This window comes from Oculina patagonica, chromosome 9, assembly GCF_052425735.1.
Source record: "Oculina patagonica isolate OP01 chromosome 9, crgOcupat, whole genome shotgun sequence".
Classification (NCBI taxonomy): domain Eukaryota; kingdom Metazoa; phylum Cnidaria; class Anthozoa; order Scleractinia; family Oculinidae; genus Oculina; species Oculina patagonica.
Genome location: NC_135766.1, coordinates 3,065,887 through 3,087,870, shown reverse-complemented (window position 1 = coordinate 3,087,870; position 21,984 = coordinate 3,065,887). Strand labels below are relative to the sequence as shown.

General features: G+C 40.0%; 2 protein-coding genes across 5 annotated transcripts; both read right to left on the bottom strand.

Annotated features, from left to right (window-relative positions):
• Window positions 1-491: 491 nt before the first annotated feature.
• Window positions 492-3,008, bottom strand: LOC144666540 (uncharacterized). Its single transcript, XM_078527960.1, has 3 exons — window positions 2,904-3,008; window positions 2,109-2,198; window positions 492-1,945 (listed from the first exon to the last, which is right to left on the bottom strand). Exons 1-3 carry the CDS (start codon window positions 3,006-3,008, stop codon window positions 1,160-1,162), a joined length of 981 nt encoding a protein of 326 aa, XP_078384086.1. The 3' UTR covers window positions 492-1,159.
• LOC144665305 (uncharacterized) lies at window positions 2,552-20,971 on the bottom strand. Of its 4 annotated transcripts, none has more exons than XM_078526529.1 (11): window positions 20,795-20,971; window positions 20,637-20,702; window positions 19,807-20,365; window positions 19,267-19,328; window positions 19,078-19,146; window positions 5,948-5,998; window positions 4,390-4,425; window positions 4,009-4,140; window positions 3,193-3,327; window positions 2,904-2,966; window positions 2,552-2,655 (listed from the first exon to the last, which is right to left on the bottom strand). In XM_078526529.1, the coding sequence occupies exons 1-9, from the start codon at window positions 20,816-20,818 to the stop codon at window positions 3,286-3,288; spliced, it is 1,041 nt and encodes a 346-aa protein (XP_078382655.1). In that variant the 5' UTR covers window positions 20,819-20,971; the 3' UTR covers window positions 2,552-2,655; window positions 2,904-2,966; window positions 3,193-3,285. The 4 variants fall into 4 exon arrangements, with proteins under 4 accessions (XP_078382655.1, XP_078382658.1, XP_078382657.1 ...); XM_078526532.1 differs by having other exon boundaries at window positions 19,807-20,434; window positions 20,795-20,862; XM_078526531.1 differs by having other exon boundaries at window positions 19,807-20,405; window positions 20,795-20,862.
• Window positions 20,972-21,984: the final 1,013 nt, after the last annotated feature.

Genomic DNA, 21,984 nt, shown 5'->3' with positions numbered 1-21,984 from the left:
AGCTCGAGTACAGATCAACATGGCCGTGGCTCTTTACAAAAGGTTTATTTTTAAATAACCCCAGCTCCCCTCCCCGTCCCCTTTATTAGCCACTCCGTTTATAAGCCCACCCAAAACCTCTCACGAAGTAGTATAAGAGCCCAGGGCTTATAACGTCTATACCCGGAATTTTACCGGCGTATCCAATCAAACTTTCGGCTTTCAAACTCAATAGAACTCCAGTCATTCGATTAATTTTGATGGAATCGAACATTTCTTTGATCGAAAAAAATGGAACTCTTGGACCTTCGCCTGCCCTTTGTCAATTCAAACCGGTTTCAGCTGCGCACACTCGCTATACACCTGATACGCGGAAAAGATGTCGCACTGAGTGAAACTGACATATACAATCTTCTCTGGGTGGATCATTGGACTTTGGATATTTATGACTCCCGTCTTGTTTTACCTCAACGATTCAGAATTCATTTATAAATTTCATTGGATATTTATAATACAATATTAATTCAGGCCGATAATAAGCCTTATATCTAGCATTTGCGTTATATATCGATATCAGATAGATATTTCAGTGAACTGCTTTCAGGTTTCTGGAGCTGCAAATAGTAGGGTCTATCGTGAATAAGGAGTCGCAAATTGTCGTTTTAAATTCGATTTTATTCTAACTCTAAAATGTCTATCGGAAATGAATCATATATATACAAAAATCACGTGATAAATGTCAATCATAGTCGCAAAAGTGCACTGTCCCGGATGTGCGATCCAACAGAAACGAATTTAAAAAACGAAACAATAGAAAACTTCACGACAGGGTCCGCCAGAAACCCTAAATGTCAATACAGAACGTTATTACACCTCTCTGACCCCTCCAGTTTAGTGTCGATATAAACGCACTGATAACGAATATGTCTGGTCAAAGGGAGCCAATAGCTAAAGTAAAGAGCTCTTCTCAGCCTAATTATAACAAGAACAACAGTCTAATTATAACAGTCTAATTATAACAAGAAGTCACAGAAAACGCCTCCAACGCCAGCGTTCAGCAACACCATTTGCCCTTTTTTTTTTCGGCTGCTATACATAAAAAAGCTAAGGGGTATGGAATAGTTAGAAAATATAAAAAAAATCCACATTTATCTGTTCAGTGAGCAGTTTTGAGATAATTCTAAATAGCAGTGTATTCGAAGCTTTCGTCCTTGGTCAAAACTTTGTTTATCTCTTTGGAAAATGCCGCAAACGATTCGTATTCAGTGGAGAGATCAATGCGGCCAGTGCATGTGTGCACGATTGGACGCCGCTGAATTCCGGCAAGGCTCGTAAACGCCACTTCAATCTTGGGGACCAAAAGGAGGTTGCTGCCTGTTATGAACTGCAGGAACACGGCGACCTTGTCCTTTGTCAGGCTTCTTATGTAGCGCCTAAAGAATTCCAGGACGCGTTCCCGTTGAGCTGTCAGCGGCATGTCATCTGGACAGGTCTGAATAATTTCCAGCACTTTCCCTGGAGTTGGATCCAGACGGGCATAAACCGCTCTTATAGTATTGGCATCCAACTCACTCCACAACTCCGGGTGGGTTTCCAACATGCCTTGTTTGAAGGCCGCCATGAGGACACTTGGCTTAGTCACGAACTCGCATCTTGCAATGCGAAGGAAAAGTGAATTAAATTCCGCCATAGTGCTCGGAATGGTTCTAACGTTGAATCTGGAGAGGATGTCTATGAGTGAATCATCTACACAGACATGTCGCTTTTGAAGAGCTTCTCTGGCCGTTTGCTGCTCACCCTCGGTTAGAAATGAGAGGAAACTGTACATGAGATCAGTTTCTCTTAGGTTATCAGAGTCAAAGACACTGATAACTGTGGCTGGTGCGATGCCGATTGGGAAGAAACCGGTGAGGAGGAAGGCGTTGAATGTAATATGCGAATGTAATATGCTTAAAGTCTTATTTTGCTGTAATATTGTAAAACTACTTAACTTACAGGCTCAACTGTTAACAGAAGAAACCCTTTCTAAGCCTTCAGAATAAATAAAAAGAAAAGCCGAAGAAATATGACTAGACATTGTTACACTGAGTGTGACATCAATCGATCCTGTTGGCCGGGAATGGCTCTACCTGTGACTTTGAAGATTTATCAATGGAACACAGAATAATCCTTTCGAAAATCACACTGCAAACAGGACACCCAATGCCGTCCGGTTCCACCTATGAAAATGAAATGGAAGTGCAGTTTTACTTTACAGTTGATAATACACGCGTACACAAGGATGATCAACAGACAATGTTGTTACTGACCATGAATGGGCAACATTTGTGACGATTTATTCGGAATGCATTATGAAAAACTTAACAAACGTTAGCCTTATACAGTTTTCAAGTATGTTTTTCTCGATTTGTATTAAGTTGCAATAAAATGACTTTGAAATCATTCTGGTTTCAGTGCTATGTGACCGTAATCTGGTAAAAAAAAGAACTATTAATGAACGGGGAAAAAAAGGGAACATTCAAAGAATTTGCTAAACTGATACCAGTGACCTAACGAAGAATGCTACACGCTTACCTTCAACCACTGATCCAAACAGTCAAAATGGAACATATGCAGGCAATTATTAGGGCGTGCCACCTTGTCACGAGGAAGAAGGCCCTGTACGCAAATGGGACACTGCGGAAACAGTTTTCATTTAATTTTTTGTCACTTGTATTGTGCAGTGAAGCACTTCTCTTTCGCTGCAATATCACTCAAGTTTTCGAGGCTTGGAGGTCTTACCTACTTAAAGAAGGGAGTAACTCCCGTACGCATGTACAAGAAAGTTTCTTGGGGCTGTTTAGGGAAGAGATACTGTTGAACAGTAATAAACCTACAGGTTACCTGGTTAGCTGGAGCATTGTTAATAGAGAAAAAAACCTCACCTGACATTTAATTTCTGAGGACATCAGAACTCTATTGTCATATACGACATCAGGTGGTATTTGCTGGAGAAAAAGAATAAGATCTCTGTGTGAGTAGTTGTACATATGAATATAATTCAAATAGTGCTGTGTCAAATTTTGGACCTCTTGTCAGTAGCCGATGAAGATTAAATCTCAGGGGGCCTTGTGAATGTTTGTTTTTAGATGTAGATGAAGTCACATGGCAGCGCTTGTCTAATGTTATCTCTACTTTGGGGAAATATTCTGCTCCACATTACGTAAGACTCACCAGAACTTCGACAACAAGTTTGTTGCCAATGTGGCAAAGGGGCAGATTTAGATCTTTTAAAATTTTCCCGCTGTCCAGAACTGCCGAGAAGTGTCAAGGTACTTTAACGAAGCTTCCAAGCCATATATACAAATCCTATAAATCAAGAAAATGATAAAAAATATCAATAAAGTTCAATGCAACGCACAATATAGCTGTTTCTGTAGGATGATTGTTGGGTACCTCACCGTTGTTTAATCTTCATACCACGATATATTTCACAGTGTTTCATCGGCTATGCACTCACCTCGAATTTCGTCGAAAATAATCCACCGCGCTTCGTATTGTAACTGTCTTATCGGTGTTTGGATGTCCTGATAAAACACTGTCTCTCGAGTGTGGGATATACATCATAGAAACTACGCTCACTAAATTTCGTCAGGAATAAGAACGAAGCGCACGAAAGGAAAGTTGGTTTAATGCCGTCTATTATACAACGTCTTCACTGTAGCTTTATTTCTTTGAAACAGCATTTATCCGGCTTTATGTCGATCAACTGCTGCTTTTGTTTTTCGAGTAATATCTCTTAGGCATGAAACTTTATTTTCCAATTGATAAAAACGCATTCTTTGTTTTATTTCTATTTTATATATCTTTATAATTTCAGTTCTTAACGGAGTGTAAGTAGGTAATGCCATGTAGTTTTTTTTTTTATGGAAATACCTCAATAAATTGTTGTTGTTGTTGTTTTTTGATTGGCTGCATTTTCTATGCCACGGTATAAATCTTTGATTATCGAGTCCTTATATATTTATAACAACATCAATAATGACACACCTTCACAACAGCAGATGGCTTGAACGTTCGGGAAGTGGTGCTTTGTACAAATTTGCTTGGGAAGACTACGCCCACAACATGAGGTCCGGACAGGGGTGGTTCTTCCATGGCGGACAGTTGTTTGGAACACCACTATGGAAAGAAAGAAGGACAGTGGTAGTCAAAAGGGAACTTCATTCAAACAAGAGTAAATTTATTTGGTGGAAATAGACCGCGCGGTTTTCAAAAGAAAGTGCGAGCCGCGAGCAATATCAGTCATTCTGGTAAACCTAAATAGCTCTGGATATATATTAGCCATAGTCTGATTCCTTTTTTCTTTTTTGGGGGGTATGTCATAATTTACAAATGTCCAACTTCTACAAAAGAGTAATAGATACATACTGAAACCCGGGATATGATCCTCTCACCATCTGTTACCTGCAGGACAATGTAACAACGTGATTAACATAAGCACTAGCCTGTTCCAGGCGTCAGGCGTTCGGTTAGTGGGGAGCAGCGCGAAATTCGGGATTGCGTGACGAACGGCGAGCGGGAAAATGACGAGGGGGCCTAAGGCGAGAAGCTTTCTCATCACTTTCTCACTTTCTCCCCTGACACCCGTAGACTCATTTCTCGCTCGCCGTTTTTTCGCGCTGCTCCCCACAAACCGAACGCCTGGAACAGGCGTCATAATCGCACAAATAGTTAACCAGATTGTGCAATTAGTTTTTTGTTACATGGCGGTGTAATCAATTGATTTTTGGGTCATTGTACAGTACAGGCTTTTTTCCTTTCTAAATTGCATATTCCTCTTCATCCGTGCTTTAAAATTAAACTACAACTGTGAAGACAGTCACGCGCGATCAAAAATTGTCTTGCTATTTATACCTAATCGTACCTTTTTGGTACGCTTCGGCGGTATATCAGGCGAGTTTGGTCGAGCCATGGTTCGTATTTTGGCGAGACGCAGTCGAGCCAAAATACCCATGGCGAGACCAAACGAGCCTGATATGCAGCCGAAGCGTACCAAAAAGGTACGATTAGGTATTTACCGTACCCAAAGTCAGCCAACACTCCGGTTATATTTATCGCACTGTTGAAGCCATGCTTGCTAGGTACGTATTGCAAATTGTGTTGACCTGGTCTTCAACACTTTTACCAAGTTCTTCTTCTGCCTTTTTTCCACTCGTTTGTTTATAGTTCTATTCTCTAAATTTGCAAAATCAAAATAAAGCGAAAAATTTTGAAATTCCGACTCCTTTTTTTTCAGCCTGAAGGTCTCAGTACTCGTCGGCAAACAATGCGCAATTGGCGAACGCGCTCAAGTTTAGTTTTGGTGGGAAAGTTTTTCTCTTTTTACGACCGCTAAACACCGCTAAATTTAAATTTCGAAGTTCTGTTTTATTGGTAAAACCTCTTTTCAATTCATCGTACAGTAACACTACTTTACTTCAAAGTGACCGTGATATGGGGGCATATCAGGTCAGTGACTTGATATCGTAGGATATCAGGACAGTAGATCGCGCTTCTGATTGGCTACTTGCGAATTTGGGTACGGTAATACAGATAATCCGTTATCGTCATTTCATTTTTGGGTTAAAAAATGTCAAATGTTTCCCGATGCCATGCACCGTTAAGCAGTCGATGGAAAGAAGTGCGATAAAAAAAAGAACTGAATACAGGAAAGACTAAAGGAATATATTGGTTAAACAAAATATACCTCTGTTTGGGACTTTTACTCTGCATTTTCCGCTTTAATACACATCGCTCCCCTAATTAATCTTTTAAGACCCTTATAGGTTGCAAAAGAATAGTGTTAGATAATTCAATAACAAGTAAATACACAGGATGGAGATACCCGGATTGCAGCTAAAGATTTTATTTCTTGCAGAGACCAGCCTACATATAATAACCGTTGTCATGACTGGTAGTTTTGGACCCGCTTAGGAATTTAACTTACTGGTATCCTGGCATCAGTGTCGGCACTTGAATGTTCCTCGAAGTTATCGTCCTGGAGATTAAGTATTTGCTTAAGTTTTCTGACATACAATCATCTGCAATTACTTATGTATGAACCGGTAAAGCTTGGTATGCACTTGAATTTAGATGCTGCTTTTCAGTGAGTAACTGTTTTTGGCAAAAAAGATCAACGAGTAAAATTAAAAGATTGAAAAACAGTATTTGCTTTACCTGTCTGCGTGGAGTCAATTGCCGGATTGGTACATTTTGTACAATTTTATTTCCCCCGAGCTAACTTATTGGACCCAAACAAAAGCGCCAAGTAATCTTTAGCGAATCCAGTTCGACAATACCGTCAAGAAAAGAATTGAAAACTAACTGCAAGGTTTATTTTCGAAATGTCTTTGTTTTAAAATTGGTTTTGGAGCTTATTCGTTCCCGTTCAAATCGAGATATATGAATAGACAGGGACATACTGAACGTACTTTATCAATGCACACCCTTGTAAGCAACATATAGTATTAGACATCGAAAGTATGTGACACAATGTTGCTAAAAGTGGGAAATGAGAAATTTAGATGGGGCTACTTTGTACATGTGTTCAAAGTTTCAAGGTGAAAGGTTTCCTTGTAAGCGTTCTCTTTTCTTTTTGCAAGAAGCACTCCTGACAGCAAAACAAAAAATAATTACAACAGCGTCTTCGAAAGTATACACTTCCAATTAAACCCACGTTATCAGATCAAAAGCTTTCAGGTGGGTTATTTTTAACGAAAACGTTTTGCGTACGTGACCTTTGGCTCTTCTTCAATACTGTTTTCTTTAGGGACGGACCATTAGAAAAGTGATGGGGGGGGGGGGGTGGGGAATTTTCGGCTTGCACGAATTTTTTTTTCTGTCCATTTCTTGTGCAGGAATTTTTTTTTCGGGTGAAACCCTCTGCTCGAATTTTTTTTTTTAGACAAACGTTTTTTTCTTCAGACAAATGCCGTGTTTTGTTACTTTATATCATAAAAATGCTGTTGTTCATTGACTTCATCCTTTAGGGACTGTCAAGAAGTACCGAGGGGGGGGGGGGACGGGGGGGTGGTCAAAGAGCGGTGCAATTGGAAAAAGTGGAGACCCACCCCTTCCTTCTAGCTCAAAACACTCACCCCTGGGCGGGGGGTGGAAATTACATGATCCAACCCGGGGATCCACCCCTTTCTACAAAATATAGTTACCGGTAATAAGGAAAAAGTCTGTTTGATTGTCTGTAATGGATTAGAGGTTTTTGAATTGATGTCAGCTTTTAAAAAGCGATCCCAATCATACGCCACCATAATTGTCCCTAATGGACACTGTAATTCTGTGACGAGCTTAGGCCTTCGAAAAAAATATGCAAATTAGCTTAGCGGAGATTGAATCTCCGCTAAGGTAATTTAGATTAGTAACATAAGAGCGTAGTTAGCACGTTGAACTACCGCAACGTACAGTGAAGTGTCAGTCATAAACGTCGCGGCTTCTCTGTAGAGAAAGAAAAAAAAGATATTAACTGGAGTACGGGGTTGCCTAACAAGAAAACAGCAAACATCAAGGCAAGTAAGACAGAATAATCATTTAGCGCGAGGCTAATATTCTGCCCACAGATAACAAGAGCTCAGTAAAGAACTCACCACCTAAGTAAGACAGAATAATTAAGCGCGAGGTTATATTCTGCCCACAGATAACAAGAGCTCAGTAAAGAACTCACCACCTAAGTAAGACAGAATAATTTAGCGCGAGGTTATATTCTGCCCACAGATAACAAGAGCTCAGTAAAGAACTCACCACCTAAGTAAGACAGAATAATTTAGCGCGAGGTTAATATTCTGCCCACAGATAACAAGAGCTCAGTAAAGAACTCACCACCCAAGTAAGACAGAATAATTTAGCGCGAGGTTAATATTCTGCCCACAGATAACAAGAGCTCAGTAAAGAACTCACCACCTAAGTAAGACAGAATAATTTAGCGCGAGGTTATATTCTGCCCACAGATAACAAGAGCTCGGTAAAGAACTCACCACCCAAGTAAGACAGAATAATCTAGCGCGAGGTTATATTCTGCCCACAGATAACAAGAGCTCAGTAAAGAACTCACCACCTAAGTAAGGCAGAAACAAATTAGCGCGAGGTCAGTAAAGCCAAATAAGTCAGCGCGCGATTATCAAGGTTTAACCGTTTATAGCACTGCAAGCTGATTATTATAGCAGTGCTTGACATAAGCGATCATTGTGAAACTGAAAATCCAAGTTAAATTTTATATTCCAGAAATAAAAAAAAATAAGACTTACCATTGTGCGGTGTTTGTCTTGCTTCTATCTTGGATGAACGGCGGGCCGCGCTCTTTGCGAATTGCGTTACCTTATTATTTCCCGCCAGAATAAATTAACCCGGTAAAAGTAATCATTTAGACGAAAATGCCGAATCTCTTTTCGTTTATTAGGCGAAACCCTTGCAAAATCTTACAGGGCTTTCCTGTTTCGCATTTATCCACACGAGTTTTGCAGTGTAGCGAGTACCATGTAGCAAAAAATGAAATAAAAACATGTCTTAAATTGGTAACAATGCTACTCAATTCATGTCGTGAAGACTAGCTACAACATTAGACTCCTTGAAATCCCCGATCTTCACACATTCAACTTGTTTCCGCGTGCAGAATTACTGTTGATCTCGCTCTTACCGATATCATTTTCGTCGACTCGCTTTTACATTTATAACTTACCAAAGTCGACTCATACTTGCGGCTGTCCGTCGGATATCCAATGTCGTATAGCTGATACAAAAACACCAAAACGCCGCCTCAAACTTGACCGTGTTGCCAAGAAAACTTATGAAACAGGACTGAATCATTTAAGGTCGCAAACAATACCGATATCGACAGTTTAGCAAAGAATATTATTAAAGAAGATACACCAGCACGTTTCGAAACCTCAAAAGCAAAAACTGCGTGACACAAGAAACATCACGTACACATAGCTAGGACCGGTTTCATTTCACATTTCCTGGCATGCGGTGACAAGTTATGTACAAGATTAAAAGACCTCCTGGACAGAATTTTTTTAGGGCTAAGCTTGTCATTAGTTTCTTACACACACCAAAGCAGGATGAATTTCTCAATCACTTCGTATAATAGATTTGTGTTTTTCATATATTTCTGTGAAAAGTCCGTGGGAAAACTTAGACATAAACATATGCAAAAACTAAAACTATACGTAATAAAAATTCATAAATAATTACTGCAGAAATCCTATTTGACCGGAATTGACAACATAAACTAAGACCACTGTATATCGTACCATTCATGTTTGCAATCTGTTTGAAAATGAGTTAAGAACGACTTTCAGCAGATTTCAATCAAAAAATTGAATTAGCGGCAGAAATTGGAAAAATCGATTTCCCTCATTTTTTTGCCCACAAATAGCCTTGAGCTAGCCTTGAAATTTGATGTAGTTTTTTTCGTCTTAAAGCGCTTTACATCCGTGAAAAACAAGAAAAAGGAATTTCGCCCACAAGATCGCCAAAAATGGCCGAATACAAAGCTAAAATTTGGCAAACTAAGTTTTAATTTAGTTCGCGTGCAAAGAAATACTTGAATTTTTGGATACGTTTTCTTAAAAGGCAAGGTATTCAGCTTCTAAAAATAGGTAATAACTTGACTTGAGCGTCATTCGAGAATTAATTACAAATTTTGTAAAACTACCATTATTTACTTATGGGAAAATCCCTAATTTATTGATAAAGTTCAGAATTTTTTTTCGCCATGTGCCTTAACTCCAAATTTCTTCAAACTTCGGCTGTGGAACCCTTTTATGCTGTTATAAATTATGTATAAAATTCAGCTTGGGTTCTCTTTCGAGAGATTTTCGACGCGCCGCTGAATTAACCAAATGTTAACGAAATTATCAGCAAATGTAAACAATGGTTGCTGGTTGTTCATTTCAGCCGGCTTGTTGAAACATCCAATATATCTTTTGAAATTCCTTTACAAACATGTCTCCGTTCTTAAGATATAAATTGGTTCTTAAAATTAAAATATCATGGCAAAAAAATTCATTCTTGGATAAAACACTGTCATCAATAGAAGAAATATTTATTTTACCCGTACGACGGTAATTAATTTTGTGGTCGGCATTTCGTGATTTCTGTAGATTCCTTGTCGCCGTAATGTAAACAGTATGTGTAAAACTGCTTCGTGAACGAACACTGTTTAAAAAGGATGGCAAGATTATTTAATGTATTTGGCAGATAAGATGCTAATAAAATGCTTACCTTTAAAACACGATACGTAAAACACATCACACAGGATACTTTGGCGTACTTTTTACATTTGGTCGTTGATAATGATCTTGATTGACGTTTACAAATTAGAAAACCTTGATACTAGCGCGGGAAACGCTTAGAATGCGAGTTTGAAGGAAACGTGTTTTTTATCATTATTTCTGTATGGAAGCGAAGTGTTCTTTTAGCGCTATTGTCGGAGATTCCTGCACCTACGAGCGAAGAGATAAGGCGAAGAAGACAGAAGTTATTCCGTTGTTATACTGTACTCGAGAAATAGCGGGACATAAGTCTACATGGGGGATCTCAGATGTCGAAACAGAGGTTGATTTGATTCTTGCCAGAGCAGCAGTTTTTACCTTTCCTGAAAACATTGGTCAGTTCACTATTTGTCCCTACCACCGATCTTCCTTGGGAACTGGATGGCGCCGTGGATCTCAGCGATGCCAGGTTCCTGAGAAATTATCGGGCCATAGCGAAGATAGAAGATGGCCTAAAGCAGAGAGAGGCCTTGGAAAACGGGGAGCAAAGATGATACATCAGAGGACAGGTGTATTTGTTGCCGTCGGATCAGGTTTGTACAGATTACAATGAACATACATTGCTATTAAACAAGTAGCAATTTCCTTTACAAACTAAAGATCATTTTCATAAACAAAAGATTCATACTCCGAGGGATATGCCAGCCTGGTCACGTGACTTTGTTGTCAAAAGTAGTTCTTCTTATCACACGGGAAAAACAAACACTGATGACAATGTCCCATTCAATGTTAATATTGATGTGAATTTTTATTTGTTTTAGGTGTTTGTCGTAATTGTCGTATTTTACTTTCAAAACTCGATTGTGAAGCAAAATCTACAACAGAAAGCAGAGAGGCACTTGCTGAAGAGCTTAGTGACAAAACAGAAGTGCTCGTCCCCATGGAGAATCTTACCATCGTGAGTCTCTAATACTGAGCTCGTTTTACCTTTTTTGTACTGAGCGTGGTTAACAGTGTAAACCAATTCTAGACAAGATACTACTAGTGTAAAATCCGAAAGCCCCCACCCCCCCCCCCCCTCTCTCTCTCAGGAAAGTCCCTCCCTCCAAGAAATAAGTTCCCTAAAAACCTAACGCAAGAACCTTTCAGATAATAAGCGCTCTCGATTTAAAGCCGAGAAAGTACAATTTTTCGGATTGTAGGCTGCTGCTCTGGAGATTGTTTTGTTAGTTATAACAAAAAATGCCCCCCCCCCCACCCCACTAAACGAACTGTTTGGGGTTTTAAAGTGTTATATTTAAAAAGCTTTGCCTTCTGGTATTGTATACCCCAAAAAGAGAACGTACGGAATCACGTCCCAATAGAAACGCAAATGCATTGCAAAAATCCATTCAAAAATAACCTCGCCTCACCTCCCCCCATCGTATGTAAGCCCTCCCCGGAAGTAAGCCCATTTGAAAAAGAAATACAACTGCTTACAGAATTTCAATAAAACCTCTGTCTATGGGTTGTTTACTCACAGGAAAATTAGATTTTGAGATAAAAAAAAGGCGTGGCACCATACTGGGGATTCCACTCTACCCTGAGAATATTTTGCCGGGTTTTTTTGCGATCTCTGTTGCCTAAAATTTCAGAAACACAACTGTTTTTCCCGTTTGACGTTCCCAGCTTTATTTTCTTTTTGTTTTCTTGCTCCAAATTATCTTGAACTGCCCATAGATTTGCAATCAATCTTTGCATGTGAGTTGTTTACCTTGAGGGAACGTAAATTTCAATCATCATTCTCGTTCTTCCGTACATATATAATCCAATCAGACGTCAACGGAAAGCTGTCCTCGGCTTCTGATTGGATAATAACTGCACGGACGAATGTTAACTCATTAAAAGTGGTCACACTTTTGGGCTATCTGCTCTAATGTATGTTTCATGATAAATTTACGCACCTTAAATCCTGGTTTTCACTAGCGACGCAAGCACAAGCGCAAACATAACAGCTCTTATTTCATAGTGAAAACGGCTTCGACGCAAGCAAAAGCATAAGCACGCGAAAAGGAAAAAATGGTCCTTGTGCTTGTGCTTGCCGCAAGTACAAGCACAAGCATAAAAATTCAATGCGCTTGAGCTTTTGCTTGCTTTGAAGCCGTTTTCACAGTGAAACAAGTGCTGTTATACTTGCGCTTGTGCTTGCGTCGCTAGTATAATTATTATTGCCTTTCAGTCAGGACCAAGAAGTCAAGCTCCTGTTGCAGCAAGTACTCCTTTCCAATTGCATCGTGACGATATCGAGAAAGACGCCTCTGAAAGTATCCTTTCTATACAGTTAGATGCGTCGTATGATGATACATGGAATTTGACGGAAAACGTTTCCACATCGACGGTCGTAAACGCCCCTAATTCCTTAGCGCTTTTGAACACCTTTTTGGAAAGTAGAGATGTCAGCCCTATCAGGTATACACTGCGAACACCGTGGGATGAAGCTAGTGAGCGGACAAAACGACAGCATGTGCATAAAGCTAGGGAAGCCGTTTCAGCTGTTTTAAGTGAAGTAGCACCAGAGGAGCCAAGTCAGTTATGGCACGCACTCTCCGAATCTCAAGAAACGAAACGGTTGTTTAAAGTAGATGCTGAGAGGCGTTCTGCAACTACAGATGATTCACTCTTGGAAGCCCTTGCAACTTGCTATAACAATGCGGATCAATGGGATACTCGCAGACAGATTCTCTCCATCATGGCCGACAAAGCTAGTTTTGCAAAGATTCAAGAGTGGATACTTGGATTAACCAGATATCGTTTCACGGTGGCTAGACAGCATATTCTCCTCCACGGACGAGGTGCGCCAGTTCCGCCGCCAAGTTCACGAACAAGAATGGTGGTTCCAGAAGACAAGCTGGCACATTTTCTGGACTTTATTACTAGTCCTCATATCATACAAGACCTTCCGTTTGGAGAAAAGGTGGTCACACTATCGACGAAAGAGGTAATCAAAATACCAAACGTGGTACGAAATATGATACCTGAGCGCATTGTTCAGCAATACCAAGCCTATTCTAAAGAGAGTGGCTTTACTCCTATGAGTCGCAGTACTCTTCTACGTATTCTTAAAGTGTGCCCTGCTTCCACCCGGAAGTCGTTACAGGGAATAGATTACATTAGTTCAGCTGGTGCGGAAGCCTTTGATATCCTTGGAGGTGTTGCTGACCGTTTGGGAGAGATGAATATGGGGATGTCGTGGGCAAAAGAACAGAAAGAACATCTAAAGAAATGCAAGCGTTACCTAAAGACTGATTACAAGGTAAGTGTACCCATTTTCCTTGATCTGTCTGTTTTCTACAAACTGAAGTAGAAGCTTACGTTACTTTTCAACTCCATATTTTTCCCTGGATGTTGAAAGATGTAGTTTATAATAGATCTTAGCTTAAAATCTGGGAATCAAACAATCGGTGTACTTTATGGCAACCGTGGAAACAAAACATGGAACGAGAAAGTGAAATATCAAATTAGTTGTTCTTGTCATGTACACGCTCTAACCTACTTTTGTTTCGAGTTAACAAATTAACATCAGTTTTTTCTGCGTTTGTCCTGTTATTGATGACAAATTGTGTCATAACATTGTCAAAGTGTTGCGGCGAGTGGATCTACAACAAACTTGTTTTTTACAATAACAAAAAGCCAAAACTGATTTTAAAACGAAGGAAATAAATGCACGAGGAAGATGCGATTGCCGTACGGCCGCAGAATTTAACTGAATTTCGTCGCTGTAATTCGGAGAATCATAGGCTCGTAAATTAAAAGTTTGGTACAAATACGGCCAGAAATACAAGAGAAAATTCGAATTGTTCAACTGACTTTCAATCCAGTGAAAAGTGGTCACAAAATAATCCGCAAAAACGCGGTTCAGCTTCTTAACTGACAGCACACATTCCCGCTCACCACCAATTTTCAGCTCTAAATCCTCGATAAACATCCTCATCTTTTCGCTCTCAGGCTGCAATAGTTTCTTAAGCTTTAACCGATAAATTGTAGATGATTTCCTCATTGAAGACTACTTGTTTTGTGGAATAATTCTCGCCTCATCAAGAATACAGCGCTAAATCAGTGCTGAAAAGTTTGAAAAAACCTTCCCTGATTTCGTCAGCGACGCGTTTTATGCGTCTGTCCTCTTATTGACAATGAAAATTAGCCAATCAGCGCGCGAGAATTCGCTCAGTTATTGTAAAAAAATATTTCACATAGTTTACTTGTGACGTTAAGCCTCGGCTAAATGATCAAACATTTTCGTCCAACATCGTGTTCGTGGCACACAACATGGAGTGGCTAAACGAGCAAACAATGTTTGATTAAAAACATCTACCAAAGAGAGCTTTGTGCATATCACCGCTGAAATTATGGCGCGACGTCACAGAGTTTCGGTTTCTGATTGGTTGCTTTTTACCGCTCTGACTTGCTTTCTTTGCAATGGTGGCTAAACGGTCAAACATTTGCGCGTGAAGCAAAATGTTGGATGAAAATGTTTGATCTGGATCAAACAGGGGAAACCATTTAAATGCAATATTGAGAGAGGCAGCGAAACGGTCAAACATGCTCTTCCAACATGATGTTGGACGAAAATGTTTTATCGTTTAGCCGGGGCTTTAGTTTTGTATGCTTCAATTCGCAGGTTCATGTCTCGGCGAGCTCGAATGTCGCTGACCACTGCAGAGTCTACGCACTCAACGACCCTAAAGACCGTGATTACCAGTCCCAGTGTTCACATGAGCACAACACCAGCTGTGACAATTGCGATGATCTTACTAAAACTATGGACGAAATCGAGGCTGCAATAGAGAAGCTGGCTTCTAGTGATGTAAAAGAAGAGCTTTGTTTCGTGATGAGAAAAGCTCGGAAAGACATTGTGAACTGGAAAGCGCATCTGCTGCGGTCAGTAAATCAAGAAGAAGCAAGGCTAAGCCAACTGGATGCACTCGACAGCACGTCCATTGTTTTAGTCCAAGATTGGGCTATGAAATTTCTACCCCGCAAATTTAGAGAAAGCCAGACCGATTGGTACGCAAAACGTGGTATTTCGTGGCACATAACTGTAGCCATCAGGAGAGGCGACGACCAGAGCCTCCAGATGATGACGTTCGTAAATGTATTCAGGAGTTGCAACCAGGATGGCTGTACAGTACTCTCCGTCATGTCAGATGTGCTAAGACAAGTCAAAGAAGCTCAGCCTCAAGTTAAGAAGACCTATTACTGGCAAGACAACGCAGGCTGCTACCACTGTGGCACAACCATAGTGGGAGCAAAACTAATCAGCCAACAACATGACGTTTCTATCAAGAGGCTGGATTTTTGCGATTCGCAAGCAGGCAAAGGAGCGTGTGATAGGAAAGCAGCCGGCATTAAGTCCCATATGAAGATTTATCTCAATTCAGGGAACAACATTGAAAGCGCAGAGGAAATGAAGGATGCCATTCTCTCAGCGGGTGGATTACCATCGGTTAACGTTACCGTTTCAGGACCCCCTGAGCCCGAGACGTTCTCAGCTATCATGTTGGAAGGTGTCAGCGCTATTTCAAACATAGAGTACACCGACGAAGGGCTGATTGTATGGAGGGCCTATAAAATTGGTCATGGGAAATTGATTCAGTGGGACAATCTCGACTTCCAGTCAAATACGGAACTTCCAGGGCTATCAGCAGTTGACAGCGTCACTAACGGACAAAAAGCGAACTTTACAACAATTCAATCTAAGAAACCAAAGATCCCTTCGAAACAGTCTGACACACCGGCCCCAAGCGATTCACCAAACTCTGACGAATCCTCTTCTGATGAATCAAATGTAAGTCTCTTTTCCTGTCCTGAAGAAGGATGTATTAAACGTTATCAGCGTTTCTCCTCACTTCAGCGGCACCTTGATTGCGGCAAACATCACCGCGCTATTGAAAACGAGAGTCTTCTTGACAGAGGAATTACTGGTTATTCAGAGAGACTTGAAGTGCAATCTGGTATCGTCCCAAACATTCCAACAGAAGTACCTAAACCACGACCGACAGGAAGCGTGTCTCTTCCCATGGGCTGGGCATTGCGGTCGTCGCAAGTTAAAAGAACTAGATTCAATACTAGTCAGAGAAATTACTTGACAAAGAAATTCGATCTTGGAGAGACATCAGGGCGAAAAGAGGATCCAGACGCTGTTGCAAGAGCCATGATGACAGCCAGGGACAGTGAAGGGAATCGTCTCTTTACAAGCGCCGAGTTTCTGACTTCCAAGCAGATAGCAAGCTTTTTTAGTCGCCTGGCTGCTAAGCGACGCCAGCAAGATGTAGCAGATGTTAGTGATGAGGAAGTGGACAACGCAGAGAGGGAGAGTGCCCTTCAAGAGTTGACCAATACAGTCATGCAGGAAGTGTCGCTGGAGCATCCAATAGTTTATGACTGCTATAACCTATGTGAACTCGTCCGTTCCTCGAAGCTGTCTTCTTTTGCTATTCAAATGCTAAAAGAAATCTGCAATCACTTTGAAATCGACACCAGTCATATTAAGGTGAAACGAAAGAAGCAATACGTGGATCTCTTGGTTTCTTTTTCGAAGAATTGTTCCTGCCAGAAGTAACTGTGACCAACATTGTTCAAGGCCAGGAAGAATATTTACTCGCTTTCTTTATATAAGAACCTTTAATTTTTTTAAGAACGTTGATGCTGGATACAGAACGAATTTTATTTCAAATCAGGTACGAAATAATTTTTTTTTTCAGGAGCCATCGATTATGGCCCCTGATCGTTTCAAATTCGATTATGGCTCTGATCTTTTTAAATTCTGACCTGAAACGACCAACAATTTGCATTACTAATTACCGACGTAAACATGTACATTTCAGTAAGGGATGAATTTACTGCAGTACCAATTTCATAGGTGACGGAGCAGGGGACTGTATTCCCCCTCCCTCAACAAAAAATTGGGGCAAGCTCCCCCTAGCCCCTCCCATCTTTTAACGAAACTTCTCTTCCCAAAACGCTACTAGGAAAGGTCCACAACCTGTAAGATCGTATTTGAAATGGTGGCATCGGAGACTTCAAAGCATACATGTTCTGCTCTCCGACGTCTAAAGAATTACCCCCCAAAAGCGCCATGAAGCAGGATCGTCTAAACTACCTAGTATTTACCAATCGTTTATAGACACACAGTTGTTGAAATAATTTGGGAAGATTGAGTAGGGGTATGCGCCCACCTCAGTGGCGGGGGGGGGGGGGGGTAGGAATGGGCTTGGCTTGTTTCAAACGGCGCTCTGTTGCATCTGACTTTGGTTTTAAAATTTTTAAAAAGGGCATATCTCCTAATTTTATTTTTTTCTGCCGGTTAACTCTTTCCATTGACCATCAAAAACGCGCGGTCTACTGAACAAAAAACCACGCAAAGATATAGTTTAGTTTAATTTCGCTTCGTTCCTAAATATGTGTCGAACAGTTCAGTTTGTAAATTGGTCATTTCTTACATTTTTCTTTAATTTTCGCTATGTCACACAAAACTAAAAATTTTATACCATTTATTACTTGAAGTGTTTACGGAAGACCTTAGTTTTCTACTTAACATTTGATTTGGAAAATCTTTCTTTCGGTATTGTGTTACTTTAAATGCATTAATTGCAGTGGGCCCACAATACAAATTAGTTTCTATTTTCGTCTTGCGACATGAAATCGACAACTCGTCAAGATATGTCTCACACTCGAGAAATTCATTCAGCTTGTTCCAGTTAAATATTGTTACTTTGGCGCTAAAATCGAGTTTATTCTACCTGTATTTACTAAACAAGATATTGGCTTATGAGTACTAAGAACTCGTAACACAACTGTCGGCTTAAATAAGCCTTTTTTGACAAGACCGCTTGGCGCCAAAACACGGCAACAGTCCGCTGTTTACCGTTTGCTGATGTTATTTCGTTAAAATTCGGTTATTTCAGATGCGCCTCAAAAATCACTCGAAAGAGAACCCAAGCTGATTTTCATACATAAGTTACAATAGCATAAAAGGCTTCCACAGCCAAAGTTTGAAGAAATTTGGAGTTATGGCACATGGCGAAAAAACATTCTGAATTTTATCCCTAAATAAAGGATTTCCCCATCAGTAGATATCGGTATTTTTACAAAATTAGTAAATAATTCTCGAATGACGCTCAAGTCAAGTTATTACCTAATTTTAGAAGCTGAATACCTTGCCGTTCAAGAAAACGTAATTAAAAAATTCAGGTTCTTCTTTGCACGCGAACTTAGTTAAAACTTAGGTTGCCAACTTGTAGCTTTGAATTCGGCCATTTTCGGCGATCTTGTGGGCGAAATTCCTTTTTCTAGTTTTTCACGGATTTAAAGCGCTTCGAGACGAAAACAACTACATCAAATTTCAAGGCTAGCTAAAGGCTATTTGTGGGCAAAATATGAGGGAAATCGATTTTCCAATTTCTGCCGGGCGATATTTGAAATTTGCTGAAAGTCTTTCTTAACTAGTAAGCAATCTACGCAGGCTAGAGAGAGACGAGCTAAAGAAATGTTATGATCACAATCCATTTACGGGGGGTGTGGGGGCATGCTACCTCAGAAAATTTTGAAATTTCTAGGCTCGGAAATGCTATTTTCAGCGTTCTCCACAATATATTTATGATGGCAGGTATTTTCAGGTATTAATAGGACCTTTCCTTCTGCACGAATTTTTTTTATTTGCCTTCCCCTTTGCACGATTTTTTTTTCTTGCCATTTTGGCTTGCATGAATTTTTTTTTTGTTTTTTCCCCACCCCCCCCCCCCCCCCATCACTTTTCTAATGGTCCGTCCCTTAACTGTCTAAGAAATGTATCTAAATCTTGAGTAATGAGTGCTACCTGCATGAAGTTATCTGGCAGTTCAGATGGAATTTGCAGCGGTCCAAGACCTTGGTCGACAACAAGAACCTACAGCAGATAACGAATAAATCTTTCAGTTTAAGAAATTGAAAACATCACAACATTCATTTCAAACTTTCTAATGAGCAGTTTATAGCAAAAGAAGAGAGAAAGACATATTTAGCATACCTCGTTACCTGTCCTAGATCCATGTCTACCTGCGTGGAGTGTTTGTTGCACTCCTTGAAAGGCTGAAGGAAAACAAGAAAACTGGTTAATCAAATCAATAACCACACCGAAGCCTGTGCGTTAGAAAGGAGCCAGAGAAGCCATCTACAGTTTTATTTTTTCGCACAGTTATCTGATTTAGGGTTAAATAGATTGTCAACAGAAAATTAAAGATAAAAGAGCCGCCCTGATGGGCATGATATAAAAGGTATCATAAAACGTACATAACGATATTTTCTTGTTTTGGCGCCGTTCGTAAAGGAATTGTAAAAAAACGCCGCAACATTTCGTAATATTTTGCAATAAAAATGGGACAAGGAGGCGGGATTCACAATAGAGACTTGGAAAATGGAGGGGGGGGGGGGGAACCGGGAGAAAAAGGTACAGAAATCACCCTGTGCCCCCACAGTTGTGTTAGTATAATGGCAATCATAATTTTCGATCTTTTTGACGCAATGATCTCTTTACTAAAACATGTTAAGAACACTGCAAAGCGCATACCTCTGTCTTTGATCTTGGCTGCCTTTGTCATCAAGTAAACCCGTGGCAGGTTCATGCCGGTGGCCTTCCGATAGTTTCCAACGCTGAAATGATTATCATCGATTGGCTCGGCATTGTAGTTTGCCAACCGTGCCTCCATGTCAGCGTAAATGCCATATTGGCTGCTCATGTCGGGGAAAAATAGCTCCTGAGCCTTCTTCAAACACTCATCGTATTGCGCATTTCTCATCAACTCCACGGTCCTATTGCCACCTCCTTTGTTTTTTCTTATCTGAACGTATTTCCCTCCTAAATGGTGCTTCCATCCGAATTCGATTTTGAGGGTTTCTTTAGGTGCTTTCTTCAGCCTCGGAGCGTGTTCAGATGTGGTTCTTTCCGGATCACCGGGCCGCTTTCCTTTGGAACCCAAGGCTTCCCTAAGTCGTTCAATTTTTTCATCGAAACTCGTGCTTTGAATAGGGGCACAGAATGCCTGTAACGCAAGTCTGTCACCCATTGCCCTTAAACCAAGCGTTTCGAAGTGGCTTTTTGACATTCTGCTCACTGCAGTACCGTCAATCTAAAGTTAGAAAAGCCATATAAGTCTCTGAAGTCTTCATCTTAAAGAGCAAATATAAACAGTAGTTTTCTAAAAGACGATGTCTGCAGGTAAAGTGAACAAGAATAAGTGATATCAGTTCATAACTTGAAGTTACAGCACAAAGCATTATGCAAAATAGCAACAGGGTCAGCTAAGGAGTACTGAATGTAAACTGATTGTGAATGTACAGGCTTTTTACCGCAAGCAAGTAAAATAACGCGTTTCGTATGCATCAGCTTTCATGACTTACCTTCTGGTCTTCGAATTCTTTGATGATCGTCTCATCAACGTCGCGTTGACGAAGAAATTCCAAAACCTGCAATAGGATGAACACCCATTTCTGAGCGAGATGGATACAGCTAGCCTTATTTAAAACAACGGGGAAGCGGCGATTAAGTGTTCACCTACCTGCTGTTCCGTGATGGCCGCCATTTCGGTAATAGTATAGTAGAGACACACTGTGCCACACCTTTAACCACTTAACCACGTGACTTGCGATAAAAAAAAAAAAAAAAACGATTTTTACATCAAAAATCTGGGTAAAATATATCTTAGAAGAAAAAAATCAGATTTTTACATAACAAATCCCGGTTAAACATATCTTGAAAATTCGACAATTGTGTTTTGTGTTTTTGAAAATTTAACAACTCGGATTTTTGTGTTAAAAATCCGAGTTGTGTTTTCAAAAATTTAACAACTCGGAATTTTGTGTTAAAAATTCGAGTTGTGTTTCTGGAAATTTAACAACTCGGATTTTTGCGGTAAAAATCCGAGTTGTACATTGAACGATGTTTACAACTAAGATTTTTTAGTATAAATCCGAGTTGTACGCTTAGACAATTACACAATACGGATTTTTGTAACTGAAATTTGAGTTAAAATTTCAATCTAAAAAAAAATTGCTCATGTCCTATATGGGCCACCGTAACTAACGATTCAAACGATTCAAACCTTTTGTTCAAACGACATGTGTTATGTGTGCAAAAGCGCAAGATTAACTTTGACATTCAATCCCGACCAACTAATTGCTTAGATTACAATCCCTCTTTAACCCCGATACAATCTGTTGCCGCGGCTAAATTTAAAAAAAGTTGTCTACACAAAGATAAGAACAATGCTTACCGATCGAACAACTGATATTTACATCGTCCTCTCTTTCAGCAACATTTTTACCATATCTGCTATATTCCACGACTGTAATCTCTATAAATACAGTTGTTACAGTAAATATCCTGTTGAAACATCCACCATTTTCCTACGCTTGGTAAACAGAAATGATTTTCAACTACTTTCCAAAACTCTCAAGATAAAATAATAGATATCAAATGAAAGCACGCTATTCTTTAAATTGGCAACGTGAAGCTGTTATTCTGATACATCTCACAATTGCACAAATTAAAACTTTACAAGCGACCACAAGACAAGACACTCCAAAGAGATTTTAGAGCTTCATGTTAAAAACTGCTTTTCTCGCTCAATTTAAGTTGCGGTATACTAGCGTTATATGCACAACAACGACAACGAAAAATTTACAGGCAGGTCCATCTAATGACATCTTGTTGATTATTAGACACTTCTGCTTTTCAGATCCGTTCTAA